Source organism: Thamnophis sirtalis, unplaced genomic scaffold (assembly GCF_051295495.1).
Source record: "Thamnophis sirtalis isolate CommonGarterSnake01/CBP01778 unplaced genomic scaffold, rThaSir2_p1.2 scaffold_1, whole genome shotgun sequence".
NCBI classification, from domain to species: domain Eukaryota; kingdom Metazoa; phylum Chordata; class Lepidosauria; order Squamata; family Natricidae; genus Thamnophis; species Thamnophis sirtalis.
The window spans coordinates 83459182-83479250 of NW_028261381.1; the positions used below are offsets into that span (position 1 = coordinate 83459182).

General features: G+C 38.6%; 1 protein-coding gene across 1 annotated transcript in view; it reads right to left on the reverse strand.

Annotated features, from left to right (window-relative positions):
- Positions 1-19556, reverse strand: part of SCUBE2 (signal peptide, CUB domain and EGF like domain containing 2) — a 58243-nt gene extending 38687 nt beyond the window's left edge. Inside the window, exons 1-6 of the mRNA XM_014055210.2 lie at positions 19383-19556; positions 13123-13245; positions 8845-8970; positions 7096-7230; positions 3359-3484; positions 1442-1558 (exon numbers count right to left, since the gene is read on the reverse strand). Coding sequence (XP_013910685.2) covers positions 1442-1558; positions 3359-3484; positions 7096-7230; positions 8845-8970; positions 13123-13245; positions 19383-19491 — 736 coding nt within the window. The 5' untranslated portion in view covers positions 19492-19556. The remainder of the gene's footprint in view (positions 1-1441; positions 1559-3358; positions 3485-7095; positions 7231-8844; positions 8971-13122; positions 13246-19382) is intronic.
- Between the last annotated feature and the right edge of the window lie 513 nt (positions 19557-20069).

Sequence of the window (20069 nt, forward strand, 5' to 3'; positions counted from 1 at the left end):
GTGCAGGCAAACTCTGCCCACAGCCTTGAGTTCGATCTTGACAGGGTTCAAGGTTGACTCAGGCTTTCATCCTTCCGAGGTTGGTAAAAGGAGAACCCAAATTATTGGAAGCAATATGCAAATAAAGCTTCTACATTGTAAACCATCCAGAGTGCTATAAAGAACTATGGGTCAGTATATAAGCCTAAATGCTATAACTATCAATTCTTCAAGTGAAAGCACCAAAGTTCAAATTCACTGCTTATGTCTGAAAAAGGTATTACGTTAACAGCATTACAGTACAAATAATGTTTACTCCAACCTAATCTTTGACTGAAATACAGTATATAATGCCTAATATATAACACTTAGTTTATTCATCATATTAATTACAAGTTCATTCTACCCTTGTGACAAGAGAATTTAGAATAGCATTTCTAATGTTTTCAACCATAGCAGAGCTTCTAAAGTATTGGAAAAGTTCTTTAAATTCCAGCGAGATATTCAGAAATGTATCTAGTTTGAAAGTAACCCATGCTGAACTGTATAGAACAAGCCAAACATCAGAAGTTGACCATAGGGAATGTTTATGACATTTTGTGTTATGCCACAATATGTTTTATGATAATCTCTATTTCATAAAATATTTCATAACATTTTCCAAATTTCATTTCCCTGGATTTTGGATGCATCAGTAAATCAGCCCATTTGAGGTACCTTGGTTCAAAAATTGCTACCTTGCAATGCACCATTTTGCCCAATTAAAGGCTACAAACCTAACAGTTTTAATAGTCTATAAATTCTCTATTATTTTAAAAGGGAATATTTTAATTCAGGGGTTCACAACCCCTGGTCCATGAACTGGTACCAGTGTGCAGCCCATTGGGAACCAGACCAAACATCCAGCGGGTAACCATGCAATTTGCTCATATGTGGGATTAGGTTGTGTGCACAAAACCAGTCCCTTCCCTCCCCTGCCTGCCGCCACCACAGCTGAGCCAGAAAGGTTGGGGAAAACCTTTGATGTTAATGGAAATTTGTATTAATTAGTCAGGAGCATCATCAAAGCCCATTGTTATGTGTATGTGCTGTTATGTGACTAACCCCAATCCAACACATTTCTCAGTGGTAAAATTCAATTATTTTTTACTATCGGTTCTGTGGGCGTGGCTTGGTGGGCGTGGCAGGGGATCTCCATTCCCTCCCCACTCCTGGGGCCAGCCAGGGGTGGTATTTGCCGGTCCTCCGAACTACTCAAAATTTCCACTACCGGTTCTCCAGAACCTGTCAGAGCTTGCTGAATTCCACCCCTGATGTTTCTCATTTGTAAGCAAACTGTTTGGATTTTTAAGTGAACTGAGATATATACATATATATTTACTGAGAGAACTCACTCATTCAGAAACTATTACATGTTTATTTACAACCTGTCTACACATAATGTAGCAGAAAAGTGAGATACCAATACATGTTTTTCCATTGGCATGCACTGTGTACTCTGGATGACATCCACAGAGAGGCCCATCTTCTGCATCTTCACAACTGTGCTGGCAGCCTCCATTTCCATGATTGCAAGTCACTGGAAAGTAAAGATCCAATTAAACTTCTGAAGTATTTATAAAGCATATATATATCATTCTGAGGTCAGGACCAATCCTGAGCTCAGGACCTCTCCCCTTTGAATGTTGCATCTTTGAGTCCTATATGGTTGTTGGCCTATGAACTATTTTAGCAGAAAAATTATCTATCCTTGTGACATAATTCCCAAATGAATATTTATTAAATGCAAGGGCAGGAACAAAATTAAAGAATAATAGAATAACCGAGTTGGAAGGGACCTTGGAGTTTTTCTAGTCCAACTCCCTGCACAAGCAAGAGACCCTATACCGTTCCAGTCATTGGCATTCTTTCTTTTAACAATTAATATAAGGCAATTGAATTAATTATATTTTTGTATTTATGAATTTATATGGCTGCCCATTGCATATGTCCTAAGAAGTGACCCTTATACTTACTATATGTTATACTATACGTAATAATAAATTGTTAATAATTGATATTAATAGTTAATAATAATTACCAGTATTATTAATAATAAATAGCTATTTAGTTATCTAATACTAAACATTAAATTTTAATTCCATTGATTTACATTGTATAAAATTAATGTGTCAATAAAAACCAAGTTATTGTAGTAATGTCTACGGGGATTCTTATCATCAAGGTAATGGTTGTCCCAAAGGTGATTTTTCAAGAGGCCACTGGACTTTCTTTGAAGACGTTTCGCTTCTCATCCAAGGAGCTTCTTCAGCTGAAGAAGCTTCTTGGATGAGAAGTGAAACATCTTCAAAGAAAGTCCAGTGGCCTCTTGAAAAATCACCTTTGGGTTATTGTAGTAATGTAACAGGCATATTTTTACTTCGAAATCAAACCTAATATTTAAAGATAGCCTTTTCTCTCAGTCATCAGCTTCCACTTAAACCTGCAAGGTTTAGTATCAGTATGACACTGTGGTTGAGGTTTTCCCTTGCCCACACTTTGAATATCTGTTGATATTGCACACACGTATAAAAGATATGGGACTTCAGTCAGAACACTATATCCATCAGTTACAGACATCCTGTGGGCACAGCCCTGCTCTTGCCTAAACTGCATGGTTATTAAATATCGCAGTACTATTCCTGCCAATTCAAAAATAATGCTGCTTAACTTAATTGAGTTATAGTATAGTTGTAGATTAATTATTTGATTAGAAAATCAACCAGAAGACATAATACTGAATTCAAGATTAGACACCAAGTTATTTTACATGCTATTGGCTACTGAATTCTATTTCAAAATAGAATAGAATAAAATATAGGATTAATTTGGTTGTTAATTTTAATTTAATTTTTAAAATTTTATTGTAAATATCAATTGGTTTTTTTTGGATACTTTATTTAATGTCCCTTTTAATTTTTGTAATATGTGTTTTATTTTATGTTGTACGCCACCCTGAGTCCTTGGGAGAAGGGCGGCATATAAATCCAATAAACCTAAACCTAAACTTAAAAGCTCTAGTTGAATTCAGTTAAAATTCTACAAAGAAAAACAGAGTTGGAAGAGATTTCTTCTACAAATAAAGACTTGCAGTCAAACACATTTCTAATGCATGCCATCTACTGCACACTATCAATCATCTATGCCATCTGCTGCATCTGATAATCATTAAAATTATCATAAGGCAAAACTTTAGTGAGCAGAAGTGAACAAAAACCAAGTGAACAGTGAAAATATTTTAAACCAAGAGATGATCAGATGAGGGTAAGAAAGATGCTTAGCAATTCGTTCTGATCAGAAGGGCTGCATAAGAGTCAGGTAGGTGTAGAATGTTGCATACAAATGCAGTCTCTTTGGTTCCTGGCCAGTTCAAATCCAGGTCTGCATTCGCAGTCCACTCCTCCTTTTGGCGCTTCTTTGCAGATATGGGCACAACCATGATCCTTATTCATGCAGCTCACACCTTCTACAAAACAGTCAAGGTGGATGTATCAGTATTCTCTGAGTTTTTAAATATAATCAACAGATTTATTTATGACCATTTAAGAATTAATTGTGTCATGAGACAATCTATCATATTAAAAAAGGAATAAAGCCTATATAGCAAGAGTAGAAGTATAATATGAAGCACCCTCTTCAAAGTTTTACCAAATTTACAAATCTGTTATAATTTTTAAAGGGAAAAACGGCAAAATGGGTCATTAATTGTGAATTGGTATTACCTTCACAATGTTTCAGGGAATAGGATAAGCTGAGAGAGAAGAGTTAGAAGATACAGTAAGCAGAAGATGGATCCAACAGAACTCTAGAAGTTCAATAAACTTAAAGAATACCAACATGGTTACTACCATATATGTACATACATACAAAAGGCATATATATGAGTGAGACTTCCCCTCTCAAGATTTTGATGGATAGGCAACATTATGGTCAGTCTTTAACTTGAACCAGATAAGCATATCTAATTTTGAAAAATTCATTTACTGAAATTTTGGTCTTCTCTAAAAGTCTTGCTATTGATTCATGAACTTAAATGTAAAATTAGGGATAAAGTATCCCTAAAATTCATCCAGATGCCCGCTAAACATGCAGAAACATACCAACCATATAAAGAATGAAGCAGCTTGTTCTTTCCCAGTCTAAGATATGTGTACAACCTACTGGCATCTTCTACAAACAACATTTATCCAGGGAAAGAGTGCTACTGATATATTGTTAGCTACAGAAGGGGGAAATAATTCATTCTAAATATGTAGATACATGGAATTATCTCTTGTTCTGATTTATTTCTTATAATGGGGTCAATCAAGCAAACACATATTTCTTAAAGTCTAGAGTTTTCGTTAATATTGGCATTTAATAAAGGAAATTCACATTAGAGACTTTCTGTAATTTCTGATGACCATAAAAAGCATGTTTATAATACTGAACAAATTTCGTAAAAAATCTTAATAAAGATTTTCTTTGGGGATATTTTGCATTATAAGAAAAGTGGCTAAATAAATAAATAAATAAATATTTACTCTCTGTCCATTAAATCAAATTACACACACACACACACACACACACAGAGAGAGAGAGAGAGAGAGAGAGAGAGAGAGAGAGGGAGGGAGGGAGGGGGGGGGAGAGTCAACTTCCCATATGCCAATAAAATAATAAATATTCAATGTGGAATCATTAATATAATCTGAGGGGTAGATTTCACTGTGAATTTACAATTAGAAAAATAATTACCTTGAGATGGATCAGTCTTTTTTTAATATTTCACATTTGCGAACAATTATCCTTGTTTAATATAAGAAGGAGAAGCAAGTCTCCCAGATCAAACATTAAGAAAAAAGAAACAGATTGTATGAATTCTGGAAATGAAGAGTTTCCAATATATTATCCGCTTAACGTAAACCTTCAAGGCATGGTGTGTATGTGTGTGGACATCTTCTAAATCCACAGGGCATTCAAAAAGATGCTGACATATGTGGGACTAATTTACAGACTACCTAATAATGATGCATAATTCATTTTGTGTATCAGGAGCTCCTCAAACCAGCTTGAAAACAGTAGTTAAGACAATGTATAATGCATTCCAAATCAAGCTGTCCTATGATTTGTGAATTAAGTTTTGTTTGCTATTACTTTCCTTATCCCAAGAAAAACTGTGACTAACATCATGCCCTCAGAAAGTTCTGCAGCATTTTAATAAACCATGCTTTCATTCCAACATACTTCTTCTAAAGTAACTCTGACTAACAAAGGGATAGCTGCTATATTGCTTTGATTATTCTGCTCTACTGGTTCCTTGATTCCTTTCCCACAGTGAGAAAACTAGGAATACAATGATGTCTTCACCCCATCAAAAACACAAAAGACACAAAAATCCATATCAAACCCGCAAATCACTATTATGTTGTCAGTCCTTCATTTTCTATTACAAAGGATCACAAATTAGTCTTATTAACTCTTCTGTTGTTTGGCATTTGAAAGGTTCAACACGCCAGTTAGCTAAAAGACATATAAAAAGCATTAAGAAAATGAACAGCTTAGCTTCTGCTAATAGTGTGATTTCTTTGTGAATGTTCAGACACCAAGGGTTGTACTGTATAAGCAACTACTTTGGCAAAGTTTACTGAAGACGGAAACTTTTCAGATAGGGAATTCTGTTTTACTCAGTTCTGAGTAAAGAGAAAATGTAAAATTATTCCCCTGAAAGTTGTAGTGCAAAAGAAATAGACGCATGCTGAAATACTCCCTTTTACTATTCACAAACATATTATCACCATTAAATGCCTTTTGATGAAAGAGTTTGTAAAATTAAGAATTAAAGTTTTTCATATAAATTAAATAACATTATAGAAAAAAAAGAATAACAATTCATCCTTTCAATAAAGACCTTAAATTTTGAAATTCAAAAGATACCACCTTTATAGTGATAACATTTTCATGAGGAGTAAATTATGCAACTACCAATTAAGTTAATTTTCTATCACAATCTTGGGCTTTTGTAAAATGAATGAAAATCCTGTAAACTGATACACAGCAAGTAGTGAGTTTGATTATGCAAATCATCATAATCTGCAATATTTACAGCTGCTCCATATCACTAGCAGGTTTTATCAATACAAGCTAATTTTATGTGCTCTGAAGATTCTTCTCAAAAAACTTAACAATGAAAAAATTATCTAGAAAGGAATTCTAAAGTATTCTGATCAAATATCAATCAAGCTCATTAAATGAAATGACATTCATAGTGATCCCACAATAATATAAAAGGAAATGTAACTTTTATGTCTTTTTAATTAAAATTAAATTTGAGAAGAGATTTCACAAAGGTTTCACTATAATCTCCTAGTCAGTATCTTCAGTCTCTAAAGTGAAATGGCTAAAATTATCTCTTCAAACATTCTTTAAAAGACCAACTATCAGAGTATTTGAAATGGGGTACAGTCTATTCAGATAAAAAAAAGTCACAATTCTTTTTTATAAACATGGCTTATATTACATGATTATTTATTTAAGCAAACTGTTTTTTAATCCTAGTGTTTTGGGAATGCTCATTGAGGAGACGTTTCAAGGCTCCATCACCAAGTAGTTGTTCTCTGAATTCCTGTTTTGAGCATGTAAACCACAATTGCTCCAACTAGCCTTTCAAACGAGCATGAGAAATAGAAGAGAAGAGTGCCTTCATACAGAGGAAGAAGCAGAAGATATACATGAGGAATGACTATCAATTCTGTACTCCTTTTCCCCACTATCTCTGAGACTGTTGCCTGATTTTAATGGCATCCATTTCCAAGATATAATAAAAATGAATTCCTAGCCATGCATGCCCAAGTCACTGAGAAGTTATTGTCTAACGCATACCTGTCAGTACAAAATCTGCATAATGTAATAGTTAAAAACAGGCAAGAGACAGGCTACAATTTCCCTTTTATCAATAGCATATCATGTAACATCTTTAGAAACTCCACGTACCGTATATGACCATTCCATATTACAACATGATTTAAGAAAATTGATTCTGAATGGTGGGGAAAAGGAAGGGCCTCGTGCATGTTTTTGTAAAAATGAAAAGGCTTATACCTTCTGAACGATGAATGCAGGTGTGCTGATTATCGCTGAGGAAGAATCCTTCATTGCAACGACATTCATAGCTACCCACTATGTTGATACAAGCATGTTGACAACCTCCATTATTTACCAAGCATTCATCCATATCTGAAATACATGTGGTACCAGTTTTGAACCATCTCCATGTAAGCTTGTAAGCCACCCAAAGTCGCTTTGAAGCAAAATGGGTGGTAAATAAATAAATATATAAATCTATACCAGCTGCACACAAATAATCCATTAAGCAGTAATGAACTAAATATCCAGTTGGTTGGATAGTTTCCCTATTTTTCCTATCACTCCTCTTCAGACTCAATAAAACTTAACACTACAGATATTTATTTTTCTAAATAAATACAAATACATTAAGCTGCCTACTAAAAATGTTTTTCTAATTTTTATAATTTTATGAATAAAAATGCAAATATTAATGATCACATTTTTCCTTGAAGCCTATTTAAAACAAGTATCTTAATCTCAGGACTAAATTACAGGATAACGACAACAATGACAACAACGATAAAAATGATAACGACGACAACAATAATAATAGAAAAAAAACCAAGGCCAGATCAGCATCTATTTAATTAAATTATTTCCTGGTATCCCCACCATCACTGTTTGTGTGATGCATTCATTCTTTGCCTGCCTAACAATAGATATATAAATCCACAAAGTAAATATCCATAAGTACTAAAGATATATTTGGAAAAAGTATAGCTGTATCAAAAATCCTTATCATCTTTCTCTCCTGGCTACCTTTTCTTGTCCTTTGAATCTAGAAGAAAGCTATGGCCTATTGCTCTGCCTATTGTATGCAGCCTCAAATCCATTTTGTTTGGCTAAAGTAGGAGAATAACAAATACAACTTCATTATTTGATGTGGAATGGAAGTGGGATTTGGATGGGGGGGACAGGTAGACCGAATCTGCCTTGTGGGCAGAAAACTCCCCGTCAAATTCCTCTTAATATGACCCAACACTATAAACATAAACCACACTGGGCTTTGGACTCTCTTATTCCTTTTCAACTGTGGCTTGGGCTCAAGCAGAAAATGGGAAATTTCTACTTTAGATTCACTACAGTTCAGATGTCGTTTAAAACCCACTTAAAATTCAGCTATGATTAGCTGAAATAAACAACCATTTACAAATTTATATTGTCATTTTCTAAATCATGGTTAAGATTAAATAAGGGTCATCTGATTTTGATTAATAAATTGTGATTAATATACAGTGTAAATGTCTGATATTTTCATAAATACATGGAATAACAAAAATGCTATTTTCCTGAATTAGCATTTTACTTTGTCCAGGCTAGGGGTGTCAAACTCGATTTCATTGAGGGCCGCATCAGGATTGTGTTTGACCTTTGGGGGATGGGGTGGGAATGGCCATGGTGGGTGTGGCCAGCTCAACATCACTCGTGTTGGGGGCACTTGTGGTGGCCCAAGGGCTCCCAAATTCCAGCTGCAACATCCTCCTGCAACCTTCTGCCAGCAAAAATGGATTTTGGTAGGCGCATACGCTGTCCTCCCGAGCTCTTTTTTCACTGGCAGAGGCACTGTGGGCCAATCCTGTGGTGTTTCCAGGGCAGCCCCATGGGCCAGATCCAAGCACCCTGCAGGCCACATCCAGCTCCCGGACCTTGAGTTTGACACCTCTAGTCTAGGCACACAATAAATTTGTCAGTACATAATAACCTTTTGGGACACATCCTTACCAAGACAATTATGACCATCCTGAGCCAACATGAAGCCATCATAACATATACAGCGATAATTGCCTGGAATGTTGAAACATTCATGGACACATCCTCCATTGAACTCATTATCACATTCATCAATATCTGGAGAATAAAGCAAAAGTCAGCATGATAGATGCCTACTTGATTGTTATAGATAAGTTGTGACAGGATTGAATTGTCTATATGTTACTAGTAAATGTTCTTAAATCATTTCAACTTTGCAAATAGTGTATTTTTTTCAAAAATAAATTATCTAAATCTTCTCATGTCCAATACTGCTTCCATTTTGTTTGTTTCTTTCTTTGTTTATTTGTTTGTTTGTTTGTTCAGTGTATATAACTGCCCATCTTACATATGTGATTCCTGGAAGCTCATGGAGTTAAATACATACAAAATGCAAAAAGTAACAAAAAGGATGACTACAAAAATCCATTAAAACAATAAAATCTATTAAAAACCATAATCTGCAGGGAAATGCAATCCATTTTATTAATAGAATAAGCATTTAGTAGGCTCCACACCACTACTTCCAGACCTTGAGGTAAGTTGGCAAAGCCACATCTTAACTTCCTTCCCGAAAACCAATAAGCTCAGGGCTAATTTGATCTCAAGGGCGACAATGGTGCCATATCAGAAGAGGGTCTCCTCTTGGGACTTATCAGATATAATTCCTTAGAAAATAGGACCTTTAACTTGCCTGTTATGCTGGACCTTAGGGAGCAGGTAGATGTACCCTGGGAGAGAAAGTCCTTCAAATAACCCAGCCCCATGCAATGTAGGGCTTTGAATTAAACCTGGAAGCAAATTGGTGCCCAATGCAGCTTATATAGCAGTGGTGTAATATGTGCTGATCTAGGAACAAGCATTTTGCACCAGCTGAATCTCCTGAATACTCTTCAAGGGCAGCCCCATGTACAGCCCATTAGAATAATCTATGCAGGAAATGATCAGGTCATCAGTAACTGAATATAGAGTCTGCTGATCCAGTAATAGGGGCAACTGGTCCAAGGAGTCTGAGGATCTCTTTTCAAAAACTGCCCAACAACCTCTCAGAATGGTGTGGTTATGATCTAGAGGTTCAGCATAATGCAAGAATTAGGCAAAATTTATGAGTATCACTTGCTTCTTTGGAGTTAAATGACAGTGACCAGTATGTCTGGTTAGTATTACCAGATTAAAGACATCCCCTCCCAATAATCTGACCCAATAGTTTCATGAGGATGTTGAAAAGCGGGGGTGGGGGTGGGGGAAGAGACAGAATTCTACATGACTTTCTAAATGCCAAACAAGTCTCTCCCAGAACAAACTTTTTGACACAGATAAAACCCCAAGGTAAAAACCCCATGTGGCCCACTATACAATACTATATGATCAATTATAGCAAAAATAGGAGAAATAGAAAGTTTTAGTTTCTATATAAGTCATTCACCATGATGTTCAAAGCAGTCTCAAAATTCTATCGTGGTCTTAAGCCTAACTGAAACAGAGCTACTTGATCCATGAACATGAAATGGTGAGAATCACCTTTTCAATCACCTTTTTACAGAAATAAAGTTCTTCAGATTTGCCTAAAGCTGACCTAAGTTGAGAGAGTTTCTCTGGTGTCAGAAGAGGATTTCATCATACAGTCGAAAATGCAATGTAAGTATACATATGTATCAATAGGTATATAAAATAAAACATGAAGATTCTGAAGCTTGATAACCTTTCTCTTCATATTTATCCTGGATGCTGCAATTAGAATAGAGTTGGATCAGTAATGCAGGCATACATACAGCTCTCTGCCTATGTCCTCTTCATCTTTGCTTATTATGTCCTCTGGGTCATCTTCCCTTCTTCAATCAATGTAATCTCTTATGCCTTGCCCTCCCACCCAGTCTTAAAGAATCCACTCATCAGTTGACCAACAGTTTGCAGGAAAACAACTTTAGTATGTTTGAATCAGCTGAAAACAGCTGTTTTTTCTCTCACGCACAAAAAACTAAAGGAGCTCCCTAAATGTTCCTCATTTTAATTTTTGTTGGTGTTTCAAAGACCGTTGATGATGTTGGTGGGTGGGAAGTCAAACATCATTCTGAGTAAGATTATGTTTGTTATTGATTTAACATGTTATATGAATAATCATTTATAACTCTGTATTATGTGTTAACACAATCATTGTGGAGTGTTTACCTAATCATTGTTAAAATAATTTAACACAATATGATTCTGTATGTGCATACATATATTGCAAAGAGTATACAGGTAGTTCTTGACTTACAACTGTTCATTTAGTGTCCGTTTGAAGTTACAACACTGAAACAAGTGACCTATGACCATTTTTCACACTTATGATTACTGCAGCACCCCAGTGGTCACATGATCAAAATTCAGATGCTTGGCAACTGGTTCATATTTATGACAATTGCAATACCCTGTCAGAAAGTTATCACTTTCTGACAAACAAGGTCAAAACTGTCTCACTTAATAACTAAAATTTTAGGATAAATTGTGTTCATAAGTTTAAGACTACCTGTCTATCTATCATGTTGACCAACTGGAATGTTTTCATGCAAAGAAATAAATCACTTCTTAAAAAAAAATGTGTTCTGAATTGAACCTGGAATAGGATTTTAAACATTTTGCAATCTAGAAAAATAACTATATGGCTTGAAAAGTGGAAAACTGAACAGCCCATTCACATCTACTGGGGAAAGTACCTGAAATGCTTATAAAATACAATCAAGAGATTGTTATAAACCATGTTTTATGATAGTGTGATGAGGTAAAGTTTAAATTACCATATTTTTTGGAGTAGAGGCGCTCTGGTATAAGATGCACATAGCTTTTAGGGAGGAAAACAAGGGAAAAATCTGCCTCCCAGCAATTTGCCTCCTTACAGCAAACAGCAAACAGTACCGACAATATAAACTGTTTGTGGTGTTACATTTCAGATTATACTTCTATAGATACTGTTAAAATTGATGTGGCTTTCTGGAAGTATATGTTATTCTCTGCTATTTAAAAGAAGATACAATAGCACTGGGCCTCTTCAGATCAAGCATTTATTTTAAAAAGCTTCTTCATTTTGTTAAGGTCTCTAGAACAATAATAAAGCAGTCTTTAAAAAATAAGTCTAATAATTTGAACATTCTATAGGTATTTATAGATATTTATAGTTATTGATTTACCTCCTTGCAGCAAACAGCAAACAGCATGTTTTAGTTTAACCTGATTAGAAGAAGAAAAAAATCGGCCTCTGCCTCCCAGCAATTTTACTCCTTGCAGCAAGGAGTTTCAGCAGGGCCTTCCGATGGTCAGCTGTTTCAGGTTGCAAGGATTGCCATAGCCCAGCGATGCCAAACCTTTTTTGGCTCGCGTGCCATAAGTGGGGGGAGCACAGGGGAGTCGTGTGCGGGAGTGCTGTACCCATAATGCAATGCGCAACCCCCCAGTGTGCATGCGCGCACTACAGGCGTGACCGCACATTTTTGCATGCTTTTTTCACCCTCCCCAGGCTCCAGAGGCTTTATAGGAGCCTGAGGAGGGTGAAAACAGCCTCCCCTGCTCCCCCGGAAGCCCTCCAGAGGCTTCAGGGACCTTCAGAAGCCCCCAAAGCAGTCAAAATGACTCTCAGAGCAAACCGGAAGTCCGTTCCTGAACTTCTGGTTTGTCCGTAGGGCCGTTTTTTTGCACTCCTGAGGCTTCAGGGAAGCTCATGAAGCCTGCAGAGGGCCTCCGGGGGGGGGAGGCTCTTTTCGCCCTCCCCAGGCTCTTATAAAGCCTCTGGAGCCTGGGGAGGGCGAAAAATGGCTTTAAAAAAGGGTGAACTCAGCTGGCCAGCTGACAGGGCAGCACCTCGCGTGCCCTGACAAATGGCTCTGTGTGCCACCTGTGGCACGTGTGCCACCTGTGGCACGCGTGCCATAGGTTCGCCATCACTGCCATAGCCTATTGCCGCCTCCACAAGTACCATTTTCTCGTTTGCTGCAAGGAGGTAAATTGCTGGGAGGCAGAGTACAAAGGGTGGGGGCCAGTGGGTGGGTGGGCTACATTTGGTGTATAAGACTCACCCAAATTTTTACCCCCTCTTTTGTGGGGGGGAAAGGTGCGTCTTGTAGTCTGAAAAATATGGTAGGTCACAAAAATTGATTGCCACATTATACTTAAATAACACTATTTTACAAATACCTGTATTTTGTCACTATTATTCAACTAGATATTGGGAACAATCATAATCAGTCAAAACCAGCTTTATGGTTTTAGCGCACTCACCATCACAAGTTTTTCCTTCTCCACTGTATCCTGGCTTACATGTGCACTTATATAATTTCAAAGTATTCTGACAAATTGCATCTGGGTGGCAATCATCAATACCTTGTGCACATTCATCAACATCTGTGCAAAGAGAAATGAGAATGACAGTGTAATTAAAATTTACCATCATAGCTTCGTATATGCAGACCACAACATTTGATCAAAAGCAATAGTTAATAGTATTACTTCTACAGGTAGCTTGGCACCTATATTTATCATCCCAAATGGCATCTATAAAACTAAAAAATAAGCAAAAATAGTTTTTATGGGTGAAAATGGGTGAAACCCTGATGGTCTGATGTCTTGATTCTTCATGAGGAGGATCCAAAATGATAACTGGGGCAATATGTATTGAAACTTTTCAGCCTTGGGCATCCAAAGAAGTGGGTAGAACACTTTTCAATATTGTTCTATTAACCATGGGCTTGATCCATGCCCTCCCCAGCACTTTTGTGAGACCTCCCTGTACCTTGGTGAGACTGAGAAGGCATAATTGAATTTGAAAGATGACCAATGCTTGTGCTTAAGCCTAGGTAGTATGCAAATTGTAGCCCTAACTACAAAAGGAAGATAGAATAATTAATCAATGGAATGACTTGTTTCCAAAAGTTGTGGGTGTTTCAACACTGGAGGTTTTTAAGAGACTGGACAACCACTTGTTTGAAATAGTATTTGGTTTCTTGCTTGAGCAGGGGGTTGGACTAGAAAATCTCCAAGGTCCCTTCCAATTCTGTTATTCTGTTCTGATCTTGTAATAACTCACATTATTATCTTCACCCCCCTGAACTGTAATACATTCTACAAATACGTAGCCAAAACAGTACTTGGTGGAGAAAGCAGCAAACTGCCATAAATTTTTATATCGATATGATAGGCCCTACATTAGCTACAAAGTGCATTCAAACCTAATATGGACCATTTTCTGTCTAAATGTATTTATTGTCTTGAAGATAGGTTCTTGATGCAGGCTCCATACTGCCTATCTTCAGGCCAATACATAAATATAGTTTAATGAAATGACATCCAACTATCTATAATATTTATTTTATTTATTTACTTATTAAACTCTTTGTCATCCATCTTACCAAGGCAATTATAGACAGCTTACACTAATTCAAAAATACTGTATAAAACATTAAAGCAATAAATAAAGAGGTGCCTATAGGGTTGAGTTCTGTACCAGCTGAAGCTTCTGGATATTCTTCAAGATTTGCCCCAGCTAGTAGGTGTTTCAATAGTCTAATGTGAGATGATCAGGTCTTGAGTGACTGAGCTCAGGAACTCCCAATCCAGGAAAGGACACAACTGGTACACAACATGAAGTTGTGCAAAGGTTCTCCTAGACACACTTGCCACCTGCTCATTGAGCAGGAGTTGTAAGTTTAGAAGAATCCCCAAGTTGCATATCAGGCCCAACTGGGATAGTGCAGTCCCATATAGAACTAAAGATGTTAAAGTCCAGAACCCCAGAATCAGGTCCAATTGGGATAGTGTAATCCCATACAGAACTGTAGATGTTAAAGTCCCAGAATCCAAGTTCCACGCACCCAAAGTCTCTAAGTCTTACCAGGGTTCAGCCAAAGTCTATTGTCTCTTACTCAGGTCCCCACAACCTCCAGACACAAAGAGAGGGCAGCGATAGCATCACTTGGATCATTAAAGATGGAGATATAAATTTGATGATGGATGATCCCACCCAGGAGTTTCATGTAAATGTTAAAAAGGAATGGAGAAAATACCAAGCCCTGCAGCACTCCATAAAGGAGAGCTGTGGACTGGAGCTCCCACTCCCTATCAACCCCTTAGAGAAAGGAGCCAAATCAGCATAAAACTGCACCACCTAGTCCCAAACTCCGCCTCTGGCACAAACTAATGCTATGGTCAATGGTACTGAAGGCCATTCAGAGGTCAAGAAGAACAAAGATGGATGCACTACTCCATCCTGCTTTCACCAAGATCATCAACATGTGCAACCAATGCTGTTTCTGCCTCACAACTGGGCCTGCATCGTGACTGGAAGGACTCCACATAATCCATTTCATCCTGAGCCCTCTGAAACTACCACACAACCACTTTCTCTACCATCTTCCCTAAAAAGTGTGAGACTGGATGAAATTTGTCCAGGCAGGTGGCATCAAGACATGGATTTTTAAGGAGGGAGCGAATCAATACTTCCTTGAAAACTTGGAAACATCCCCTCCTGCAGTGAAGAATTTATCACTGCCTGAATTCACCTGTCTGTCATCGTCTTAGAGGCTTTCACTAGCCAGGAAGGACAAGGATCTAACTGATAGGTCAGTGATGGTGAACCTTTTTTGGCTCACATGCCAAAAGCAGGGGGAGCACAGGGGATTGTGCATGGGCGTGCACACCCATAATGCTATGTGCAAGACCACAGCGTACATGTATGCACGACCAGCGCTCCTCATTTTTGGCGTGCTTTTTTTGCCCTCCCCGGGCTCCAGAGACTTTATAGGAGCCTGGGGAGGGCAAAAACAGCCTTCCCCCCCCCGGAGGCTTCAGGAGCTTCCCTGAAGGCTCCGGAGGGCTAAAACCGGCCCTATGAGCAACCCGGAAGTCACTTCCGGTTTGCTGGTAGTGTCATTTTTTGCTCTCCAGAGCCTTCAGGGAAGCCTCCTGAGGGCTCCTGAATGTTCTGGAGGGCTAAAATCGGCCCTACGAGCAACCCGGAGTGACTTCCGGTTTGCTCATAGCATCATTTTTTCCCCTCCGGAGCATTTAGGGAAACCTCCTGAGGGCTCCTGAATGCTCCGGAGGGCTAAAACCAGCCCTACAAGCAAACCAGAAGTCCATTTTCGAACTTCTGGTTTGCCTGTAGGGCTGGTTTTTTGTGCTCCGGAGGCTTCATGGAAGTTCCTGAAGCCTCCGGAGGGCAAAAAATGGCCTCAAAAGAAGGCCAAAGTGAGCTGGCCAGTGCACGCATGCGTACTGGCCAGCTGACAGGGCAAGCCTCATTTGTCCTGACAAATGGCTCCATGTGCCACCTGTGGCACGCGTGCCATAGGTTCACTATCACAGTGATAGGTGATTGCACTGACAGCATTAAGGATCCTCTCCAAAAGGCTCAAATAATCAGATAAGACCTTTCCCCGGGCATCTCTAATGGACCTGTACCATGCGTGGGTTCTAACTGGGAATAAATCCAAGTGACTTTATCACACGTTCCACAAATTCTTCTGCATAGTTCTGAAGATGATCGCACAAGCACTCCTGTCTCAGGAGGGACTGAGTGATTCTAAACAGGGCCACTAAACGACACTTCGTGGACACAATAAGGATGGAGAAATAATTGTGTTTCACCACTCTTACCACCGCAAGGTATGTCTTAATAGCAGCTCTAAGTCATATCCAGTTGAATTCATTCCTTGTTTTCCTCCAGCGGCACACTAGGCATATCTTATCCCTTTTCAAAACCCAGAGTGTGAACCATGGGGAGTGTTGGGAACAATGTGTCAACAAAGGCCATACAGGCATGATCCTGTTCAAAACCTCAGCTAGCCTTTCATTCCAGGATTTAACAAAAGCTTTGGCAGGATAGTGCAGCAAGGACCTCGGGATATCCTCTAGTTCCCCTTATAATATACAATTCTAGAAAAGAAGGAATATTAATATGAAATTAAAAAATAAAGAATTGGGAATCTAAAAGTGGGGTCTACTGTCCTTTTTATGAACTTCACCCCCCCCAACTGATTAAAGCCAAAAGTTGGCAATTTTTCTTCCTTTTGGACAGATAGTTAACAGCTAAAGTATAGACCTTGTAAATCAAAATTCTTACCTTGCTTATATTTGCAATGCACTCTTCAATGTGCTTAGTTTGACTCTCAAATGAAACGACTTTTGTAGACTGATGATGGACGGAGGAATGGATGGATATATATAATGTACTATTACTATATAGTAATTAATGTTTATCAACTGTATGCAATGGTGCATTTTAACTACTAAAAATATTTTAGTATCTTTTTGAAATAAACTGTTAAAATGAAGGCAAAGAGCGAGAGTCAAGACTCAGTGAATTTTTAAAAAATCAGGATGGCAATTGTGACCATAGAATCACATGCACAAATGGAAGGGGCTTTGACTGCATAGTTCTGATTACTGTCTTGAGTTTTTTAATCCCACACCATTCCTGCCACCGCAGGAACTTTGTGGCAAAGGACTAATTGGACTTGTAATTATGGCATCACATTAAGTAATGCTATGCTGTAAACATCAGTTTCTATCACTGACATTGCAAGAAAGTATTGTGACATCATACCACATGTTCTGCTACTTTATATTTCCATCACAGTATTACACACATGTAAGCCAAGTTTATCTTGCAAAACATGTTTTGAAACCTGGCCATCAGCTCTCCTCAGAAGGGCCTGACAAAATATCTTATCCTTTCAATGACATCTGAATAGATCTGTCAATTGCTTTCTTTTTTCATTTGCTATTTCATTTACCTATATTCAACTGGGTTTTTTTTCTTTCACATCACATTCCATTGAATAGTAGATTTTTCATTAACATTGTATAGTTTTATTTCTGCAAGCAAGTTCTGTAGGAATGGCTCTGACCAACAATGTGAAAAACATCCACTCTTTTCCATAATGATGCCATAGTGATGAATCATATTCTGTGATATCATTATGCTTTTTGCATTTGCAGTATGAAAATTTAGGCAAGTACGTAAGAGATGGAATTTATATTGTCCTACACTATTGCAAATGTTCCATCACTTGTCTTAGACAAGCTCAACTTGAAAAAGGCAGCAACGTTTTATGCTCACACTTTAAAAAAAATCTAGACATATGTATAAAATGTGGCTTGACAATTGTTCTATATATTTGACAATATTTTCTTACAAAATATATTTAAAGGTGAAATAAAAAGGAGCACATTCAATCAAATAATTAGGCTCTATTATATCTATATTTTTATTTAATGTTTTTCACTCAAGGTGCAATTGATTAGGCTTAAATTATCATATACTGGACATATTATGTGAAGTTCTAGCTCTGTTGAAATCTATAATACTCAGAAAGTGAAAGAAAAGAGAATGACCAGCAGCAAGGCAAATGGGTTTGATTACAATGACAACAGATGTAAGATTCTACTACAAGGCAAGATTGGAGAAAAATTCACCATGAAAGTCTGTCTTAAGAATCAGTACTGATTTCACTTAGTTTACACTCAAGGGGAAATGTTTTAAACATCTTTTATTTTTGGATTTTTCTAAAGTCCAATTGGATTCTATAAATTCCATGTTATAAAAAGCTGTCACCCATTTACTTATAAAATATCAGGTGTATTTTATGAACTACTCTGCCTTGTACAAAACACAATAATATCATTTCCAAAAGTCCCTGCTGAGAACCTTCTAAGAGTTACTATCTGCACAACTCTATGCATGTTTATTCAAACATTAGCCCACTAGGTTTAAATATATTTAGTCTTCTATATGTTGGATCACTGCTGTAGTTATTCTTAACTTCAATTTGCTTGTTTAAGAGCTAGAAATTGGAGTGAGTTTTTCTCCAAAAGCAAAGCACGAAAACGCTAGCACTAAAAATAGATGAAATGTCGAATTTAGTACTCCCATGTCAAATGTCAGGGCTCAAAACAGATGAACTTTATGCAAAAGGGAATGTAGGAGACCAACTGATTTGCTAGATAATCGCTGCCCGAGCAGCGATTAATATCCCCGAGCTTTTTTCCTAGGGAGGCTTATTCTACCCACGTCCCATCTCAGAAGCGTGAGCCACAGTACGCTGTTTTGTTGCCAAAAAAATCCCAAAACAGACAGGTTTCCTCTTCCAAAATTTACCTGCGGGCTCAATGTACCACACGGACGGGATGTCGTCTCTAAATACGCCTTTCTGATTAAAGGGTCCGACAACGCATTTGCCCAATAGTGTCACAAATGTTGGCTGCTAGCGGGTTCCCAAGCGAGTTTAACGTTTAACTCCCCAACAGGCAAGGAGCTTCCCCGCCTTCGGGCAAGGGACCGACGCCAGGCAAGCTCAGCTGCCCGACCAAGCCAACCACAAGCGGACTTGAAGCGCTCAGCCTGGATGGCATTTAAGGGCGCAGCTCCGCAACGGCGACCCTGCCCAAGGGGTGTATTCGCCAGATGCCCAAGCGCAAAGCACAACACCTCGCTCGTCCTGCTTACTACCCGGGGGAAAGGAGCCCGGCGGCGCACAGCTGACCTTGGGGAGACGCGGTAAGCAGCAGGAACGGCGGCGGCAGGAGGAGGAAGAGGAGGAGGAGGAAGAAGAGAAGCGCCTCCGCGGCGGAGCGACATTGTCCGGACCCCATCGATCAGCTGGAGCTGCCTGCCGAGCTGCTGCAGCTACTGCTTCTCGCTCCCGAGGCTCCCGTCCCCCTGGGTCCGGCCCCGCGCGCGTCCCAAAAAGGAGGCGTTTGCCGGCGGGCTGTCCCACCCCGAGGCACTGCCTTCCCTCACGTGCGAGCGCTGCTGGCGGGGCAAGGAGCGGACACGCGCCCAGGGAGGCGGCCACCCACCGCCTTCCCTCTTTTCCCGCGCTTCCGCGAAGACCTCGCGCCGCAGTTGAGAAAGAAGTAGTGAGGCACGCCTGCATCTCTGTCGTCTGAATAGTAGTTGCATTGATGTTGTGATTCCCCCTCCCCCATATAGTAGGATATTCGATAGAAGGGAGCGTTTTCCATTACTTAAACGTTTTTAGGAAAAGCTGAATCACTTCTGACTTACACAAATTGAGAATGGCTTCGGTCATGGGTAAAATGGCCTTTAATAATAATGTTGCAAACTGGGAGGGTGGGTGGCAGCTTGATGAAAAATGATGATGATGATGATGATGATGATGATGCATTTGAGTTTATTAACCTTCCAAAGGTTCTCCCAATTATTGTCA